Genomic DNA, 21,961 nt, shown 5'->3' on the forward strand with positions numbered 1-21,961 from the left:
CCCAGTACTGTCCCGTAACTCCGGTAGCCAATCCAAAGGTGTCGATTTTGGGGGACACTCAAGCTTGCGGCTTGTGCTGAGCGCTTTGAGATCCTATACAGATATCTTCCGCTTTGTGCCTGACATGACGTGCTCGCTCACAAAGTTTGGACCATTACATCATAGTTTTAAAATAGCCAAATCGGTTCAGAGAAATTACATTTTACGCACAGTGACATCAGCTGCCTGTCAAATTATGCAGCAGCCTATCTGCTGCCAGTACTCCTCACTTTAATGATAATAACCAACATAAATCATCATTCTGAAGTGCAGAAAATACAGAAAAAAATATTTTTGGAAATTCAATCATTTTCGCAGCAAATGTTCTCTCTGTTTGTAGGGAAACTTAATTTTGATCAAAATCTTGAGTGACCCTTTGTGTGCACTACCTTAAATATCCGCTGTACTAAAAGAGCATTACATCATTGTCTAGTCTGATAGATGAACTCATTTTCAACTCCCTGAAACTGCATGTTGCTTTATTTCAGACTAGATGTGGGGTAAAATATAGCAAATATGCATGTTTAGTTATAATAGTCCAATGTAAACTGCTAGTTTTGGAGTTCACTAATACAAGGAGTTGTGTTGATAAAAGGATGGATAATGTGTAGAATATCCTACCTGCAATCACTGTGGGTGATCGTTGACCTCCCTCCGGTTTGATCCACATCTCCAGAGTGAAATTTCCTCTTGGTATCTCCACGCCAGGCTTCAGCCGCAGCTGATCTCCTCTGCCGGTAAAATAGACAGCTTTGCCCCGATCCGGAGAGTTTTCCTCCGCCTGAGAGGAGCGCCGACGCTGGCGAGGAACCCGTCGCTCCAAGCCGGGCAAAGAGCGTTTGCCCCGGGGCAGACGTGTGGCACAAGCCCCTGGGATGGCTTTCGCCTCCCTAATGCGCACCAACTCCCTCTTGGATCTCCGGACTGTCCCGCACTCTGATCCAAAACACAAGATGAGAATCACCAGGCAAGACACCCAGGGAGATGTCCAAAGTTTCATTTTTCGGGAGAGGAAATAGCAAAAAAATATAAAAAAAAATTAAAGGGAAAAAAATTAAAAGAAACAACGGAATACTACAAAAATGTATGTCCAAAATGTTCTCCTCTTTAGAATCCTCGAGTTTTTCCTTTTCTCTTTTTTTAAAGCCGTAGAATGTCAAACCGTAGAAACTGTCTAAATAAACCCATAAAGCTATGCTGTTTTTCCCTCTTTATAATGCTAAGCCACGACCCCCTCTCTTAAGCAAAACTACTCTGGAGACATTCGGGGGACACAGGAATATTTGATTCATGTATGTGTTCCACGGTGCCTTTTCAATGGGTCCCATTTAGCCAAAGGGATGACTAATAAGTAATCAATCAAGAGGGGGGTCCGGCCGATGCCCCCCTCATCCCCTTTTGACGGTAGGAGTTACTCGCAGAAATCCACAGTTGTCCGCCAAGCTCTTGTCACACCTTTTTGTTGTTTCCTTATCCTACCCGTAAAACAGCATAAGAAATAGCACATATTAAATTCCAAAGAAAAGTGACAACAAACCGACCTCTCATATTTATTACAGAAAACAAGAGGTAAATTGTGATAAAAAAAATGCAATCCAAACTTCCCCTTGCCTGTATGCCTGTACAAAAGTTGAAATGCACTATAATATCTGGTAAGGCGAATTAGAGAAAGAGGGGCAGAGAGCTGCAGAAGTAAGCATCGCGGTCCTCATTGATGCCTGGAGCAGAAACACTTGGAGCAGTCGGAGCTCGCCGTCCGCTTTACAGGCAGTTTCTCTCTAAGTCTGTTTAAGAACAACTCATGTTTCAAATGTTCCGGGGCTGTGTTTTTTTCAAAGTGGGAAGTCACACAGGTAGGCAACTCTCACTGACGGCAATTCTCTTCATGCCACATAGGGATAAGATGGTGTTTACGGAGTTTGAAAGGCGTATATGTATCCCTCTAGCGGTTACAATTTAAACAATCCAACACTTCCATAACACATGGACCATAACTAAGCAGCCTGAAAACATGAAGGAATTATTCCAACCCCCCCCCCCCCACACACACACAACCCCCCCTTGTTGATCTTTCAAATCAAATCAAGTTTTATTTATATAGCACATTTATAAACGATTTTTGGTCGAGCCAAAGTGCTGTACACAGGGGCGGCGGGTACTGTAGGCTAGGGAAGGCTAAGCCTTCCCAAATATTTGTGTCACTGCATCCTGGTAAAATAAAAATATAATGTAGCCTATAATGTTTGTGTTTTTGACATTAGCGCTGCTACGCAGCCACCTGTGCCCTGTACTACGAAGCCAGTTCAACAGACCCTGGATATGTTTGAGTTATCTTAACTAACCCTAACAAACGAGATCTCGCTAAGCGGTCCGACGACGCTGGTTATCAACTCGGTAAATCAAGCCAGGGTTTCTCTCTCCAGTTGAAAGCATTCACGTGAAAGGGGCGGGGTTAGCAACATTTGACCAATCACAAACAGGGACAAGTCAGAGCCATATCTGGGACAAGTGTACTGACAGCGCAGTGTCATACTTCATTAATGAAAAGTAAACTAATATTAGACAAATATGAACTTTAAACGTCCATGACTTAAACATATAATCCAGGATACAAGCCACATAGTTGCACCTGCAAGGTGAATATAACAACTGGTTAAAAAATAAACTACCGAGTGTTTGAAAGCGTACAACAGTTTTATGATATCACTGCCCCATCTAGACACGAGTGGATCTGACTTTAATTACATTTGAGTTGAGTGTTTCGTCAACCTAATGTGTTGCTTAAAATAATACTTGCATACAGTAGCCTATGTGACAATGTAAGTGTTGCACGGCCAGATACGGCTCGAGAAGCTGACTCAGATAAGGAAATATGGCTCTGATTGGTCAGCAGGCGGTGCTTTCACTGAGTTGATGTCTTTTCTATAGACGCCGGAGGCGGCCAGCGTCAGGTAAAAAAAGTTATTTAGCCTTCCCAAACATGAGCCTCACGCGCCGCCTATGGCTGTACATAATAAAAATAGCCTACAGTAGAGACGCTTTACAGCAAATACAACAGCACATATGAGAAAAAAATGACACCCTCTATCCTTAGACCCTCACATCGTACAAGGAAAAACTTCCAGAGAAAACCCACAGTTTAAGGGGGGGGGGGGGGGGGGGGGGGGAAATGGGAGAAACCTCAGGGAGAGCAACAGAGGAGGGATCCCTCTCCCAGGACGGACAGACGTGCAATAGATGCCGTGTGTAAATCGAAGAGATAATACATTTTACAGCATATAGACCGAATGTTAGGAAATGCATGTGTCTGTAATAAGAAGATGAAATCCCCCCTGAAACCAAGGCGTTCAAGTTGATTTCATTTTGAAAGTCATAGACTATGGCACTGAAATTCCACAAGATATATGAAAGCAAAGTTAAACAGATGACTATAACTGAATGTAAATTCATTTTGGAATATAATGCAAAGAATGTGTCAAATATGATTAAGGGATTGTGCTTTAATTTGTTAGGCTCATAAAAACAATATTTGTAATTGTAATCGATTGAGATCATTCTCCACATGTAGGTACACATGTTTTATGAAATATAAAAAAAGACTAGAAATAGGCAACTCAACTCACATACTCTTGGGAAAGTCCTCCAATTAACTTTGAAAAACAAATTATACAAAGGTACACCTACCTGCCCAGTCACAGTCATGCTTCCCATTATTGCTGTAGATCAGAGAAATAATGGAAGAACATTGACAAAGCCAGAGCAGTTATTGTCCTTACTTTACTTCACTTAATTTGGATCATAATGTCCTTTCGTCTTTCAATTTGAAAGCCACTTTTATGTTTTTAACGACAAAATGGCAATAAGAGTGCACTTATGAGCATTTCCTTCCCGTGCATGTTTTTAAATGTGGCCAACTCCTTAAACTCCAGTCTAAGTTGATGTCAGTTCACTATTAGCACACAAGGATTTAAGTCAAAAGGATTTGAAAAGAGAAAACAAATGTAAGGGATTTCAGGTTGACTCACACATCCTAATGTTTACCGACCTGTCACTTTAGATAGATGTTAGGTTCAAACCACACTCTCGACTAAAGTTCGTAAGCCTTTGAGCCCGGTGACAAACCCTTCGTAAGTCTCAGCTGCTGAGTGAAATGAAAACAATCCTTTGGTCAATGTTACTGTTACTCTGAGGATATTTTGACACGGAGAGTGACTTTACCTTTTAATGGCTTTCCTTGGAGACAGTCAGCTGGAATGTCGGTGTTTCCTCTGGGTTCTCCCACAGTTGTTTGTTGTAAATGTGTGTTTAGACAGACAAAACCTGCCCCCTACCATAAAGGGAAGAGAGAACAAACATTAAATATTTGCTTTCTTTTTCATATGGTGTTGCGACTTTGGACCACATATTTCCTTTTGTGTCTTGAGCAGGGGGGAATCACATATTGAGAGGTGTTTGACCTTGAAAGTTGCTGGAAGCAGAGTTTCACATAGACCACCAATGTAAATCTTGTCAAAGAAGACAATGAATTACTTTGCATCACAACCTTCCCATGACAGCTTGTCAACACACATTCTCCTGTTTGATGTGGTTGTGTGGCAGCAATTCCATCTCTTTTAAAAGTTGTTTTTTTGGTCCTTCTCTCAAAGATTGGGCGATGTTGTTTTTCTTATACTGATATTCTGAACAATCTGTGCTGTTGTATTTGCTGTAAAGTGTCTCTACTGTAAGCTATTTTTATTTTATGTACAGCACTTTAGCTCGACCAAAAATCTTTATAAATGTGCTATATAAATAAAACTTGATTTGATTTGATTTGATTTGATGTTCATTCGGTCAGCAAAATATTGCTTGGTCACAGACTTGGATTTTCTTAAAACTCACTTGATAAAATAATTTAACACTGAAAGGAAATGCAAACCCAGTTTGGTGCAAAAGTCTCATTGAAGACAGTAGATTTCTCAAGTCCTATGATTACATTCTTCAATGTTTCATCTAAGATCAGACTTGTCACTCGCTCTCTCTGTACAGGAGTGCTGAAGATACAAAAGATGACCTAATGTCTGCATCCTTTCAGGTTGGTACACTATATTCAGACTCAAGGGCGGAGGGGACCCTGAAACATGCTCAAACAAAGGTCATTCACATTCCCTCCTTTATGCAAGGAGATTGAGTTAAATTGTTTTAGTACCTGGTACCCACCGCCCAACTCCTCAGGGCATGGACCAAAAAAACATGGACAAAGTTCAAACTGTGTGCATCCCTGGCTCTAACTTTAGTTGCTAAATCCCATTCTGCAAATCCCACTGCAAATCTGTCCATAAAGCAGAATACACTGCATCGCTTAGGAAAGGTCATGATGTTATAATCAGTGAGAGGTCAACAGTGAACAAAACACAACTGGACAAACACAAACCTTTAACTTTGACAAATTAGACACAAAACAGACACATACAGTAGTGACAATCACATTCTGTACAGATTTTAACAGTCAGTGACACTGTCAGGATTATCCACATTTAGAATCTGAATGCATGAAAACAGTTTTTGGCATCTTTTTTTTTCACTCTCGACCCAGGGAGATTACATCTGTGCTTTCTAAAAGTAACGGCTTGGTGAGCACGTTACAGGAACACAGAGCTCAGGAAGTGGAAATTCAACAGTAGAATTAAGCAAAAAGTGCATGCATTTGATTATTTTGGATTCATAAATGATGATACTGTATGTTCGTAAAATAAACAATATTAACTTTGTCTAAATGCACGTAGATCATAAGCATCCTCTAAACTGTATCTCCAGCTCTGTGGTAATGCAAAAATTGCTTTCACTTCTGTTCAGAGAAAAGTGGTTGCAGTATTGTACAATAATCCCTCTACATCACCAGAGCTACTGTGGAGTCAAAAAGGAAAAAAACATTGTCCGATAATCCATTAATGTACCCAGCTTAATCTGTGACCGTTCTAAAGTGCAAACCTAAATGCTTTTGCCTCGTTATTTTTTATGTGGAGGATCTGGGGAGTCAAATGATAGTGGCAACAATGTTAACATGTTAAAGAATAATACAGTTGAGGTTTATAGTAAATATGGGGGTATTCTGAATGAGAAATGAAAATACAAATCCAAACTGTAGTGACAATAGGATTCCATAATAGTAGCTAGAACCTTGTAAGGCAGTGGCTTTTTCTAAATATAATGCTGTTCCAGAACACCCATTAAAGCCCTTAAGAGTATAATCCTGTGCTACCTACAAACTCATACCAGGTCGAATTTTCAGGGATTCCAGGAAAATGTCACGCAGGCAGTTTCCAGTTAAAAAAGAAAACCCATTCCCAACGAAGGGTGCGTTAAGTGAGATGGAGGTGTTGTTTGTTACTTTTAAAACAGAATATCACAAAGATTAAAGAAAATATACATTTGTGTAAATCGCTTTTAATCTTTTCTAAAGCTTATGACAGCTGTCATTAATATGCGCTTAGCATCTAAGGGCAGCCAGTTCAGCTGGACAGTGGCATAATATAGATAGGAAAATAGAGACTGCTATCGTGTAACGGTTTGATATAAGAGTACTGGATGATATGTGAAATATGATCCTAGAAGAAAGCAGGCACATTACTGTCTGTTGTGATGCATGCAATCAATACAATGTCACACTTGTTAGATAAATTGTCAATTATTCTATTTTATTGCTAGTGAATTAGTTAATTGAAGTGTTTCATTTATATTAATTCATCACGATAAATGTAATCATCTTAAGTTATAGTAGATCGCAGTGGAAAAGGAGAAGTTAACTCTAAAACATGGTTGTGTCCTACTTTTATATCTTTCATTTAATTATCTCTCGAGTGCATTTGTGTCACTTTGTTATGATATATAACTTTGTTTCCTCCCTTTCCCACTCATAATTTAACAGTCTGCTTGTTTTTCCTCTTTTATTCAAGTGCTAAATAATGTATTAGTTATAGTTTGCGCCGATTTCAAACGGTCAAACAGCAACTCTTTCGGAGATTAAAAACTGGTTTTTGTTATGGCTGGCTGAGACCATTTCGAAAGAACAACATTTTTGAAGATACGAAAAACGTATTTCAACAGACTTGGACATCATTTTCCTGCTGTCATACACACTATGTACATATCGCCATCTACAAAACTTACATGTGGTCAAAGCCAAATGTTGCATCTTGTAGCTTAAAGGCTACACTTTTAAAGGAACATGAATACAATTAAAATGTTCTCAAAATATTCTGTCTAGGCCTGCTTTTTTGGTTCATTGTCTAAATGTTTGTTGTACGTTCTGTAAAGACCCAAAAACTGTATTTATGTTTTCTTTATTGTGTTTCAGTTAAATGTTGGGTGACAGACAATGAAATGGTTCTTTACCACACAGTCTGGTAGGCTGTGTGGTGGAATGGATAGATTGATATAACAAAATTGGATGTTAATGCCTCAACTGGTGGAGCTCAATTGAGTTGCCTCAGAGATGGAGCTAGAATGAAGTCAATAAATGCTGTGAAAGTTGATGTTAGACCTAAAACCTAATGTTCCCATTTTACACTGCGATGCAGGATTGGTATTTTAAACATCTCTGATTTGGAGAGGCAAAAAGAAAAGTGATACTCTTGTCAAACCCAACATACAATTGAGACAAAGAGCAAGCAAAATAAAGACAGAGAGAGAGAGAGAGAGAGAGAGAGAGAGAGAGAGTAAACGTTAAAATAATATATGTCATTGTTTAAAATGAATACTTCCAGAGTTAATACTTCACGAAATACGCAACCATACTGAACATCACATCATTGTCTACATATGTAAATGTAAATGGGGAGTGTGTTCCTCATCATCTTCACTTCCTGGATTTTAGCCACTGTTGTGAGCTGTGGTAAACAGTAACCCATTATGGGTCCCAAACGGCAACCAAGGCTTGCCCTTGTTTTAACTTTGCTGCTTGTGGGGAAGAATTATATGTGCAGGGGTGCAGAGTACGGCACAGTCAGCACACCACCACTTGCCACCACTACTGCCCCTCCGTCTAGACGTTAGAGCACGTCCATATGGAGATGGTTAAAAAGCTCATTAGCCGGCCTACTTGAAATACAGTTGCAGTGACGCTTGTCCATAAAAACACAAAGTGGAGTGGTTTCTGCAGCGGTATTACCAGGTTGAGGTATCAAGCCCCCAGGACTGACAACAATTTGGCACAGGCCTCCAATTCACCAAATGATGGCTGAAACGACATGCTTTGCAAGGAAATAAATAATTTCTTGGAGGATTTCTGGAGCTTTTAGCTTGAGCTAGTTTAATCCCTCTGGGTGAGGAAGAGTGGAAACATGTCTGGTAAGGTGAATGGGATGTGGCACATAGGAAGAAAAATGGCTAGGTCCTATTAAAAACATTTAAGGTGACCAAAGGATTGCTGTAGGGTAAGAAAATATTTGTGGAAGAAAGTGCAAAAACCAAACACATGCCACAGCCATTGCCAGTTTGTCACTAATGAATTTTCAGCATTACATTCACATGCAACTCATTGAACCCAAACCCTCATTTACTTGCAAGATGTTGCTCACATAAAATAAATGGTATATTACGTAGGCTTTCACGTTGTAAACTACAACCATAAAAAGGATTACTCACGGCATATCTAACCCCTTTTTATATTAAGCGAGTTGTAGATTAAAGCTTCTTGTGTCCTTTCAGCACCTTCTCGACAGTAGATGTCCACACAGCTTGATTTAGCTAAATTGGGGAACCTGATACCATGGGAAAATTGTACTTATGGCACAGGAGGAAAAGTCATTTTTTTCCATCAAATATACGTGAAAAACTGCGGCAACTTTAGGAATAAACCTCGTTTTTCTTACATTGAGCAAAGCATGACAAAACCTTATCCCAAATTGAACCAATGGGTTTAAATCAAAACAAAGTAAGTAATTATTAAGGGATTAATAAAAGTCTATCTTAATTGCAACTTTAAAACTGCTCGGTGATGGATCAGGTTCACGGTCCCCATTTAAACTAATTGTTTTGGCTTTACCTTTGAAAAAGCTTTGATAAACCCTTTGGATGCTAACCTCCCAACACCAAAGGGCAGACAGACAATGAAAGCAACCAACTTTTAAACCTAGTAGAGCATTTAGCAAGAAAGGGGGCAGATATTGCCCTCAGGAGTGTGTAAAGACTTAAAAAGGAAAATAAATATTGAACTGACAATCTTAAAGTTAACACGATCAAACTCGTAATGCTGTCCTGTGGCTGATGGATGAGATAACAAGCTTGCCATATCAACTTTAGGTGATAATATGTAAACGTTGATTTTACAGATTATTGCACTGTCCCAACATATTCAAAAGATACCAAGTAATGTAGTTTTAACCAAATGTCACACCCCTTAAATCAAAGAAGCAGCATGCTTTTGAAATACATATTCTTAAAAATGTTGCTCTTCAAACACAAAAACCAATGGCTTAAAGAATGACCAAATATCAGAATGCTTACATAAATCAGAGAACGTATTCCAACGTACACTAGCGCACAGACTGCATGAGGCTGAGAGGCTGTTGAGGGATGAATTACATTTGACAGCAGTGACCACTGAGCAGCAGTAACATTGTTAAGCACTAAGGAGAGAAAACCTCAAACATTACTTATAGATAACATCGGTTCAGCAGTGTAACTGGTTCAGCAGTGTAACTGGTTCAGCAGTGTAACTGGTTCAGCAGTGTAACTGGTTCAAAAGTAGAGGTAACGCTGCTGCGGAGTTTGCCTCAGCACAATGTGTTTTATCCTAACAAACCCTGAGCAGAAAGAAGGTCAGGAGGTCTCCACATAGCACACATTTTAAATATAGTAAAAAACTCAAAATAATCATGACAGAGACCACCGGATGTCTCTGTGTTTTGCTCTAGCTGCACCCATGGACGATATCAGTCTGTAATTTAAAGCTAAATATGAATATGTAGAAGGCTGTAGATGCCAGAATACTAAATAACGAGCTATCAAAAGCTAAACTAGCCCTACGCAAGTACCTGTCAACATTTTCTCAAGTATCCTTTATGAGCATGTCTCAAAGCTTTGCATAACACTGTTCCATTATTAATACAACCAAGCCTTATTGCCCAACATCTTCCAGGTTGTGTGTTTCATTGGCACGGCATGTTTACACTCATCTGAACAATAAAAGAAAAAACGATGTTCCAAATGCTCATAAAGCATCAGATTCATAGAGCGACGCCAGTGTTAAGGCTCTGTATTGTCAATGTGTATTCTGTGTAAGCTGTGTGTGTTTATCTGTATCTATCTGTACATGGATTGCACATGGTTGTAGCCTGCATAGTGAGTGTGCACGGAAATGTACTTTATGGTTGTTAGCGGGAATGCCCTAATCAGACTGAAAGAAGGAAATGCTCTGTGTGTCTCACAGCATTCAGAAATGTGTAGACCTCAGAGCTGTAACTAAAGGAGAAATGGCAGGAATGTTTATAATATGGCTGGTAAACAATGTGAACAAAAATGCAGTGGACTTTGCAAAGAGCATATATACCTAATGCTCGTAAATAATCCAAGTGCTTTGTGGAGTGCGTAAACAACGTTGTGGTTTTTGTAGCCACCGGTGTTGCGTAAGATGTAGTGTATATTTTACCCGGTCCGGGAAAAGGAAACATAATGCGTTTAGTGTGATGGTAAAGTCAGTAAGCGGAAAAACGCATGCTGCAGCATAAGTAAACAATGCATTATGCTACATTTAGATGAGCAAACAATGGGCACGTGCTGATTTGCAGTCAACAATGCAATGCCGCACCTTAATGTGTCTGGGGCAAACAATGCAAAAGCCGATTATGCAAATTGGGGTTATCGAGGGCAATGCAATGTAACAATGGCACCAAGTTGATTGAGCCGGGATGTGTGTGTGTACGCTACCCATCCCCTTGGGTTTATTTTTTTCCTCACAGATGCCCTTCCCAAAAACCCCCTATCCTATGGTCTCTGTTCTTGGGCCTCATTATAAGGGCTGCTGTCAATCGGAAGGTCAAGGGTCACGGCAGAGGATCAGCTTGATCAATACCCCCCGGCCTGATCAATCAACTTGTCTTTTCGTTTTCCACCAATAAGATATCAGCTTCTATCAAAACAAAGGAGTGAGAGGGAAAAGAATGCCAGAAAGAATTAGGAGGAGTTAGAAAAGGGAGAATGTAAACAAGCCTGCCTCGCTGAACAGATCCCAGAAGCTTCTTTTTTCTCCTCAGTTTAGAATGACATTGTCAAGGACTAGGACATTGATGAGCGTCGTGCGTCATCGTGATGCACCTGTAATGCCCTTGGGCCCCTCTGTGTTTGCTCCAGATCTGAGACACCTTGTAGGAGATTTAGATATGTGGCTGCATAGTGATCAGTTCCTTATGGCATTAACTAACACACACACACACACACACACACACACACACACACACACAGTCTGGATCTTCTTTAGTGCGGGCAATCATTTAGGGAAAGATTAATATTTATAGAGGTTCACATTCACCTCGGGTCATTCCAATTAGAACAAAAACCCTGCTGTTGAAAAAATAACTCAAATAATTAAGCTTTATGATCACAAAAGAGTACTTTCTTTTAATTATAAATCACCTCATTGCATATTTCCAAATTACAAGACACAGTCAGCCTCTCCTCATTTCCTTTTAGCAGTTGCAGAGATAAGAAAATTGGAAGGATCCATTAGCTTTGATTATCAAACAGGCTTAATAAATGGGTCGTTTTTCAGTATCCTCTCAATTAAAAATTGCCCAGTGTGTATTTTCAATTGACCGTCTGCTTCTGTGCCGAGGAATTATTCTCCCTAAGGAATGATTCTAGCCATCACGTAGTTACAAATCATGGAAATGAGATGATGGAATATAGAATAGAAAGGCACTAGATGCTTAATCATTCAAAATGTACTTTCTTTACCTCGGTTCCAGAGCGACACCTCATCGGTAGGCGGAGAGCCAAGCGTAAAGAGTGAGCTGGCCTGAGCTGTTCTGTGGTAAAAGATAAGTCTTTCAAAACTAAAGGCAATCTCCTAACAACACAGTCATGAGATGCAACTATAAAACAGATTTGTAATACTATTTGACTGCTCTACACTCATTCTTTAGGGTTGACTCTCGGACTGCCACACAGAGGGAGTCACTCACAAAACGACTCACTTCTGTACAACGATGAGATCACATATAATCTGCAATAATCATTTTTATGCATTATTATTAGTATTATGAATCTGTTTTACCTGTTGATTGACATATATACATACATACACTGATGCACATATATGCACACATACATATACACCCATATATTCACATACACAGTCAAACACCTTCCCCATCACTGTACCTCGAGAAAATAATTTCTCTGTATTTCCTCTTGAACTGGTTAAAAAGATGTGGTTGAAAGATCAACATATTTCCAACAAACAAATGACCAGATATAATGAATATTGCAAGTTTAAGGCATTTAGGAACAATAAGGATAAAATACAATTGTGCTATATCTCTGGGGCTGGGTTACTATATTAAAATATATCTAATTTCTAAAATGCTACTTCTTCTATTGTACAATGCATGGACCCAATGTGGGGAGTGATTTACAAAAGAAAAGTAATACAAAAAACATTGCAGAATCAGAGCACAGAGTTAAAGAAAAGACCCAAAGGGATGTCATTATTTAAAAAATACATTTTGAACTTCAAATGCTCTTCTGCTTTATCATATAACAATTACATGCAGTGGGAGACATATTGTTAAAACAGTTAGGAGCGAGAGGAAATGGAAGAATAAACAGATCATGAACTGGATTTAAATTCCCTATGTTACAAGTACATGGTATATGTTTTAGCTTAGTGAGCTGTCAACACAGCCGTAGGGACTGTGTCTAACAACTCATTTAGAGGGAAAGAAGTTTGAAAAGTGCAGCAGAGGGTGACCTAAGTGAGCAGCTGAATACTGTGCAGACACTGCAGAGGAAAAAACAAACGGCAACAGATTGTATAATGAGCCAACACAGAGTTGATTCCTTTTAAACTTCTGACATTGTTATAATTTCCCAGCCAAATAACACAAGTGTATTGGTATGTGTAATGTTACTTGTCAAGCATTTGGTTCTCTCTGTGCAAATTAATTGTAGAATAGAGAAATTATGTAGATGAAAAAAAGTACTTAACAAAAGGCAGAGTAATGTCGGGAACACAACCACTGATGTGCCCTGGCAAGAACAATGCTTGTAAAGTCCAGCGTCAGCAATCCTCAATATGGCATTTTATCAAAACTGCATTAAAGCCTTTCCACAAAACAAATAGGCCTGATTCAATACAACCAAGTATATACAGGCTTAATTTTAAGGGTCTACAATTCAGGTTAGACCTCGTCCTCCTCTTGTCATTGTCTTCAGCTGTCTGAAATTGGATGGTGAGGCTGGATGTGCTCCCCAGATCATGACAATGATTAATAAATAATAACGGTGAGATCAGGGGGACATCACTGAAGGGCTATTTATATCCGCAAAGCAAATCTAACCTTGACCTCCTTTTTCACAGTGACCACACTCGCCCTCCTTAAGCCAAGAGTCAAACATCATACTTTCACACTTCAGCGTCATCTCATAACTCAGACTTAGACATGAAATATTCAAATGCTGCTCTGCCTCCTGTAATAGGCAGTGAAATTCCTCATCGTGGGCTTCACAGACTGTGTGCTCTTTGTTTCAGGGAGGAAGTGGCCAGCACCTGTGAGCTGCTCTATGTGAGGAATGCAATAACACATGGACACTTATCATGAGTGTTTCCATCATATTGTATCTTGATTTCTCATTTTGCCCAGACACTCTGGAGAGGAGCATGCCAGAAACGTAATCTTTTGGGCCTGTGTGGGAAAATACTTCAATCTCAGTCGGGTTATGATGTGCGTGCATATGTGTGTCTGCACAGGTGTGCGGGGGGAGCAGAGCAGGCGAACAGACAGGCGCACCGGGTGCCTTTGAGGTCAGGGGCTAGGTGGAGTGTTAGCAGGAACGACACCTGACAGCAATTTGGTGGATGCGCCCTGGCAGTTCTGTACATTCATGTCACTACTGATAAAAGTCAGCACCTACTGAGCAGGAAAAACTACAGTGCCGGTGCCACCGGGTCCTCCATACAGGAAAAGGAGAGGAGGATGAGAACACTTCCTTCCGCCTGTCCTTCCCTGTCCCTCCAATGCTCATTGAGCAGACAAGTCAGGACAGCTATGATGGCCATTGGTTGGGCAGGGGCGACGGTGCCAACTTTGTCAATGCCAGAGGTGGGAGCAAAGCTACATTGCACACTCCGATTTGGGCGAAAACTAAACCTGGAAGGCTCTCTTTTTGTTGTGTAACAGCCAAGGGCAAAGGGAGCGGGATGGCTACATGTGTCTTACTGGGTAGAGCAGAATAAACCAATTTGTGGCTCAAGATGTCATTAAATGTGAAAGAGATGACAAATGTAAGTACTGAAACTGTAAACTGTGTAGATACAGTGCTGCTTTGTAGCTCTTTGATCAACTTGACTGTCAGGCCCGGGATTTTCTCAGATCTTCAAACTGTCAAAAAACATGTCCTCCAGATTCAAAGCAACATTATGGATGGTCTATTAGCTTTCAGAGTCTGAAAACATATTGGCCTTCCGTGTTCTGAAGGAACATTCTAACCTGGGTTACATGGAGCTCTAGCCTCCATCAGTGTTTCCAGTTGTCAAGAACTACACCTGGAAAACAACCTCCAAAATGACCTTATGTATCCTTTGTGTTCTCAAATCCACTTGAGGTCTGTTATGTGGCTATATTGAATTGCATGACCAGTGATGTTTTCATTGTGTCCATTCCATCGCTAATAAAAAGCCAGATAGTGCCATCTAGTGTTCACATATTATACACAGAGGGAACCCCCTTTATATTTAGCTGCTGCAGCATTTATCACACTGCCAATGCATGGAGTCAGAAACAAACACATAATTTTACAACATGAACAATGGCGTCCAACAAAAAGACCTCCCATGTTCTGCTTGTATTGCTTGTGTGAAGTCCCACACACTCCTTACATTCCCTTAATAAGAGCTGATCTACATCTTTTACATAACCCCGAAGAAAGGGTAGCAATTGTCCAAATGGGCGGGTTGTTTTCCCCCACATTTTGCTTTCCTAAATGACTGAAAATGAGGGCCGTAAGCAAAAACAAACTTAGCATTTCACTGTAGTAATAGCTTCTGGAAAAACGTCACCTTCAGCAGTGGGGTGTGGAGGAAGGGAGGAGGCCGTATTGTGTGTGCGTGTGTGGGGGGGCGGGTTGTTGGGGCAGTGGGTGGAGAAAGAGTGGGGGAGGTAAACTTGGACGCATGTGCTGCAAATTAGGCTCTGGTAGGCAGGTCCTGTGTTGGGAGCAGCGCAGGAGACAAGCGTGCGGGTGTTTCTGCATGGCAGCAGACGGCTGCACCTTGGGGGCCGACTGACCCGGGTGTAAAAAAAAGGAGGGAGAAAGACAGCAGGCTGTGACGAACACTTGCTCGCTCTTTCCCTCTTCCTGTCTCCCTCCCTCGCCCTATCCGTGGCCCCTGGGGAACCTTTGCACGCACCTCTAAGCAGCCTCTGTATATTCACTCCCCCATGTGTAAGTCTTCAATCGCTCTGCCCTTATATAAGGCCTCTTTCCCCTCTACATGTGTTTGAGGCCCTCGGTCTCTCCCTCTCAGCCACTGTGGAAAGCTCCGCTTCATTTCTCTCTGGGTGGGAGTCCTCATTCGTTCTGAAAATAAGCAACCGGCCTCATTTTTACAGGAAGATCGTCAAATATCCTCTCAAGTTCCCTTGATTCATAAATACAGGAGCAGGCTTTCTAAACATTTTACTTCATCCCTTGACTGGAAAGGAAACTCCTTTCATCTGAAATGCGGGCAAAGAGAGTTTAAAGCTAGTTGCAGTCTTTTTCTAGACCTTAAATACACATTTCTACCTGTATAAAACGGACCTTTGTAGGATTAATACTTCATAACATACTGCAGATCCTTTATCGTATCTCTTTCTACACATACAAGTATTTAACTGAAGTTACACAACAGTGTTGTTGATACAGAGTTGGAGTTTATTCACACGTCACAAACTACAGTGGGTAATGTATTCAAGAAACATTGAACAGTGCTGCCACATATGACACAGGAAAAAAAGAAAAGACTCTGAACCCTTTCTTTGCTATTATATAAAAATAGTGTTGCTACAAAAGTATAAATTAGGCTTACTAATAAGACAACTCAGATCTGAAGCTACACAGGAATCTGCTGCCAAAGTGCAATAAAAAAGACAAAATTAATAGAATCAAACCCTTTTTTTTTTGCATTTTAGCAGAGTATAAAAAGAAATGCCTTTAAAATAGGATGCAAGCAACACTAGTTTCTTAACCTGAATTGATAATAGACTATAATCCATAGTTTAAACAGAACAGATCTCAATGTTTGCATTCTTATACCATTTTGTACAATTATTATCTGAATAAGTTCAAACAAACTAAAACTTACAGCTGATTAATAACGGTATCTAACTTGAGTTTTTATTATATCAAAAACCTGTTGAAATGCTACTGTAGAAAATAGAGGTATAATGTTACTGGTGTTCCCTACTGTATTTCTAAAATGAAGGCTCCCCCTTGTGGCATAAAAACAGCAGTTCTCTTGTATTTACACAATACATCCTCTGAAGATGGACGATGTCAACCCATTAACACCAACCCACGATCAGCATCACCTAACAAGGTCAAGATGAATTCCGTGTTGCTTATCTGCTAATTAGCGTCCTTGTTTAATCAGATGGAGGTGAATCATGTTGCCTCTAACTTTATATATCAGTTCTCTTATTAAAAGCATGCATATCTTAGATATAGTTCTCATTTAACAACAAAAAGAATGCTATTTGTAAGTCAAATTAAGTTGACATAATGACGTCAACAATGGCCTTTTGTCCCAGAGCATATCCTATTTAAAATACTTATCTAAAGACTGTAAGAAACATCCTTTGAATTTGTTCAATCGAGGATCACTTTTGAAACTGAAAACCAAATGTATAATATTTTAACTTTATCTTAAACCAAAGCAAAATGTTGTATGACCATGTGATTTCTAATCAAATGATAACATTAGGGTCTGAGTACTGAGGTAAAACATTGTATTGTTACGATTTTCTTTTACCAAAATATAAATGTGCGAAATAAATCAGTTTGAAAACAGCAGTACATTTTATCACGATGATATAGTATATTGGTTACACTGAATCAAGTAATTCCCCAAGCCTTAGAGGGAAAACAGATACATATTGGAATATATAAATGAAATAACTCCTTCCAACAATCTTAATGCAAGAAAAAAAGGAAAGTTACCAACAGTAATCCAACACCCCTTTAAAATGTTGCCTTTGCTGACCTCTAGTGGTTTAACCTCTCACCGTGCTGCAGTGATGTTCAGGTTGTCAACATCACGTATAGTTATTAAGAGGTATAACAAAAAGACATTTCAGAACACATCCATCCACCCATTACTGATGGTGAAAGCATTCAACCAGAGAGGACAGCAAACATGTGCAGGGTGGCAACATACTCTTAAAGAAAAGAAGTGTATTTATGGAACAGTAAATCAGAGTTGTTATTAGAGGTATAGGAGGGCAACAGTCTATTCAAAACAATATGATGCCGTTTGCAAAGCAGAACCATTCACTTTTGAGTGACAGTCATATTAATGCATGTATAATAAATGCGAACACATTTTCTCAGATAACTGAAAACTGCTGAATTCAGCTGGACCAAAAACCTTTGCTTCTTAGTGAGACCCGTCTTTTCTTGGCCTTACACTTTGACACATTTACTCTAATGCCCTTTAAATGTCCATGTGCAGTGTACTGACTTCCTGTACTTTCTACTTCCTGTGTCCTAACAAACTTAAATGGTACAGTAATGTTGAACCAATTTGCCACAGTCTCAGCCTCGAATAAAGACGATTCAGACCTGGGTCATAAATAAATCCTGATGTGATCATGAGGGTGGTGCAGCAGTTTGAAGATGGTGAGTGTGATGATAAAATAAATAAAGTAGTGCGACGGGGCATAATGGTCTCTTATCCATTTCCAAAACAGGAAACGGAAGCTTCAATTTGTTACATTTAATTTAAATGAATGGGAGACTGAACAAAATGTAGTACTAAAAGTGAAATGTGAGTGTACCTTGAGTTGTACTGGGGCGGAAAACTGAAAAGATGATACTGCAATGCTTTTTTACAATTGATTTTCTGAAATGTGACTGAGTGTTTATAATTCACATAATATGATGTAGCTTCATCTGTCTTTCATTTTTGTGAAGCACTTTGAATTGCCTTGTGTTGAAAGGTGCTATGTAAATAAACTTGCCTTGCCTTTATTTATTGAACTGCACTTTTTAGGATCAAAAGACAATATTTAAGCTGCACCACAACTATTAAGATACCTAAAATACAATTGAGTGTTATATCAGTATTGATAAACCTTCCTGCTATGGTATGACCCCAGTTCAAACCTGACCTGCTGCATATAGGCTTATACAGAGGATACTTGTGCTTGGGTGTGTTATTGTTGAAATAATACCCGACCTGTTTTAGAAACCCAGAGATGAATGAACTTTGGAATAAAGCGCTTTTTTTAAAGTCCACATTTGACCACTAGAGGACACTGTTTCATCAGGCAGAGGTTCCTTTGAATAAAACAAAATAAAAGCTTTAGAAAACATGGTGAAAAGAATGCCATTGAACAGCAATAAAAAGGCATGACATTAGCTCCCACTGTAGGTGGTCGCATGAAATGAGACATAAGGCCCCAAAAACAAGATGACAAACCAGTACTTTACGTATCAGTACCAGAAGCAACAAACTATTTTACAGTATAACTTCCATTCATCCAAGTCATTTTAGGAGGTATTAGCTCACGTAAGTGTGTCCTGGAATTCATAAAACATTAAACCACTTGACCTTGTGTTGACTTAAGTTAATGTCCTGGCAGAATTAGCTTCATCCTGAAAAAGATGATATATATTTCTTTGTTTGTTGCAAATGGCACTAACTGTATTTGGGGTGGAACGTTTCCCAAAAGTCACGGTTCAGTTCATACCTCCGCATTGAGGTCATAGTTTTGTGTGTTTTCGGTACAGTGAGGAAAAAGTGGCGGTGCCTGCTAGGGTGCATTCCTGAGAAAATCCTGTTGATTTTACAAACGGAAAATAATTTACCATTAATAATTAACTGTAGGAGCGTTGTGAAAACAGTCGTGTTGAGTAGGTAGGTTTGATAAAGCTTATTGCTTTAAAAATGGAAAAATGTAGCTCATATAAGGAAGACAATGCTTATAAGAATGGTAGATGAGGAAAAAATAAATAAAATAATGATTATATTCTTATCTTTCTAATTAAGCTTTGAAAAAAAATACACATACACACAGTGGGAAACCACACGAGGGTTTTCAATTATAAATTAAATCCTTGTGTACAAGCTTACCAAACTAATAACATTACAGCTGTTTATCTGAGGACAATGCACAGACAAAATGTCTCCGGTATAGAGAAGGATATTGATGTCTCTTTTCACAGAGCTGATTGATGGGACCATCTGAAGCACCAGCGCTGCATCATAAAGCCACACAAAACGACCTCGACAAGTCATTATTGTGCATTGACCTACAAGCTGGGATATAACGTCAACTATTACATGATGATGCGAGATATATTTATCAAATACGTTATTGAATTACCCTTTGGTGCCACGGCACGCAGCCATGGTAAGGCTGAATGAAATTGTTGTATAAAAGCACAAACATGCTTAACATGATGCTGTTCTCTTTATGCATGTTAAGAGAACTCAAACAAAAGCTTGGATTATATTAATATAATTGAATTAAATGGTCCCTTCTGTGCAAATCTAGCCATTTGCCTTGCATATCCAGTAGCAAAAACCAACCATTGGTGATTTCTTTCAATGTGTAACATAAACAAAAAGGGAAAGCATAACATCCTTATGAATGTTTCATCAGCTTTTTACCCTTTTGAATGAAAAATGCATGCAAATTATCCAAAGCTACATTTTTAGGCCACTGAAGCAACCTTCAAATTAGCAGCAAATATTTTTGCTCAGCGTTTCCTGTGGCAGAATATGTTGACAACTACACTTAGTTGTCAGAGGTGCAGTGGCAGTTAAATGAAAATGATAATTGTCTAAATAATGTGTATGCTTACTGCTGTATGTTTTCAGAGGTGCATGACAATAGTTTCAAGCAGTGAAATCTGAGTTTACCTGAAAATGTTGCCATCCAGTGAGAATAACAGCATTGTAGCCTATTAGCAGTTTAGCCGTTAGACTGGAGTAATTCACTGGCCATGATGAGACTGATCCTGCTTACATTTGCATCCCACACCAAGTGATGCATACCGAACAAGACAATCTTTTGAGGGTTACCGTTCCACCCCTACATTTTGTCCACAGTCTTTTCTCCCTATAGAATATGTAATAAGCTGTATTGTGTTATGGGTGTTTGCAACCTATACAATGTGAGATTGCTGTAAATATCTGTCTTGAGAAGTAATTTAACACATTGAAGTTTACAGTTGGTCTAAACCTACAGTATGTAAATAATAGTCTTCAGTCATTGGTTGGAGGTGAGGGTTTGGTTGATTAGGGTTTGTGGATTTTTCTCTCCTAGCCCATGTTGGAGCGAAGAAAAATGAGTTTGTTCATCTCCTCAGAGGTGACCTGCTGCCTCCTCTTCATAGCCAGGCTCTGCTCACACACAGTCACACACTCGCTGCGTATGCCCACAGCAGGCACAGCGAGGAGCCACATGGCCAAGCGGGAGAGCCTGGGGAACTTCTCGTTCACCAGAGAGCTCCAGTACTGGAAGAGGTCAGGTGTGCCTTGGAGAAGAGGCTCGGCCAGGTACTGAAACATCTCTTGTCTAACTTGGTTATGACTATCATCGTTACCAGAGGAGGAAGTCCCCCTTATGATGCCGCCATTGTTTCCCGCTCCCTCTATGCGGCTTATTTTAGGGGTTGGTGGGCCATCAGTGTCCCGCTCATCACCACCTCCTCCACCACTCATACCTCCATCTCTGTTTTCAGCAGCCATTTCACATGCGTGGGAGATTATGTCTTCGTGTTGGTAGGCGGGCACCGAACACAGCTTGACCTGCGGGTCCAGCACCATGGCGACCTGATGGGCTCGTTCAACCTAGTGACAGAAAAACATTTCAATGACTGCAAGTCAAACCAATTACTCATATGTATTTGTCATACAACAAGACTCTCTTTAGTATGGCTGGGTACTAAGCTACAATGCATACTTGGTACAGTGGCATCAAATGTTGGGTGAAATCTAATATTGTGTTTACTTAATTGTTATTGGTTTCAATTTAAAGATCATCAATTTGATTCAAGCGAAGTTGAACAAAATCTATTGGCATTAGTAGATTAAAAAAGAAACCCATCTGTATGTGTTACAGTATATGTGACCTGCTCCATCGAAATCAGTTGCATTGACCCGAAGACACATTTTGAGTTGTATATACTGTTGGAAAGAGGATATTCCTAGCTTTCTAATGATATCAGGATTGTTGTTGTACTCCAAATATTAAGCGAAATATGTCACATTATATAATGACTGTCACGAGTCATCATTTTGAGAAAAAGGCCTTCAAAGTTTCCTCTTCTCTGGAATCCATCGATCTGATTGATTATTAGTGGAGCAAACGATCAAAATACTATGGAGGGAAGATATTTTCGTTTGGAGGGGAAGCTCGCGAGTGTGTGTGTCTATATATATCTGTGTGTGTGTTTGTGTGTAATTTTGCGTTTGTGTGTATTGTGTGTTTCCCGGGGAAAACCCTCACGAGAAACA

The 21,961-nt window shown here is 39.7% G+C and overlaps 2 protein-coding genes across 7 annotated transcripts in view; both read right to left on the reverse strand.

Annotated features, from left to right (window-relative positions):
- The window catches only part of pappaa (pregnancy-associated plasma protein A, pappalysin 1a), a 132,798-nt gene extending 119,139 nt beyond the window's left edge, over positions 1-13,659 (reverse strand). Inside the window, exons 1-2 of the mRNA XM_071205085.1 lie at positions 13,578-13,659; positions 661-975 (exon numbers count right to left, since the gene is read on the reverse strand). Coding sequence (XP_071061186.1) covers positions 661-975; positions 13,578-13,659 — 397 coding nt within the window. The remainder of the gene's footprint in view (positions 1-660; positions 976-13,577) is intronic.
- A 2,472-nt stretch (positions 13,660-16,131) lies between these two features.
- znf618 (zinc finger protein 618) overlaps positions 16,132-21,961 on the reverse strand; it is a 35,343-nt gene continuing 29,513 nt past the window's right edge. For all 6 annotated transcript variants that reach the window (XM_034095461.2, XM_034095463.2, XM_034095460.2 and 3 more), the window contains one exon: positions 16,132-21,295. In XM_034095461.2, coding sequence (XP_033951352.1) covers positions 20,765-21,295 — 531 coding nt within the window. In that variant the 3' untranslated portion in view covers positions 16,132-20,764. The remainder of the gene's footprint in view (positions 21,296-21,961) is intronic.

This window comes from Pseudochaenichthys georgianus, chromosome 12 (genome assembly GCF_902827115.2).
Source record: "Pseudochaenichthys georgianus chromosome 12, fPseGeo1.2, whole genome shotgun sequence".
Classification (NCBI taxonomy): Eukaryota; Metazoa; Chordata; class Actinopteri; order Perciformes; family Channichthyidae; genus Pseudochaenichthys; species Pseudochaenichthys georgianus.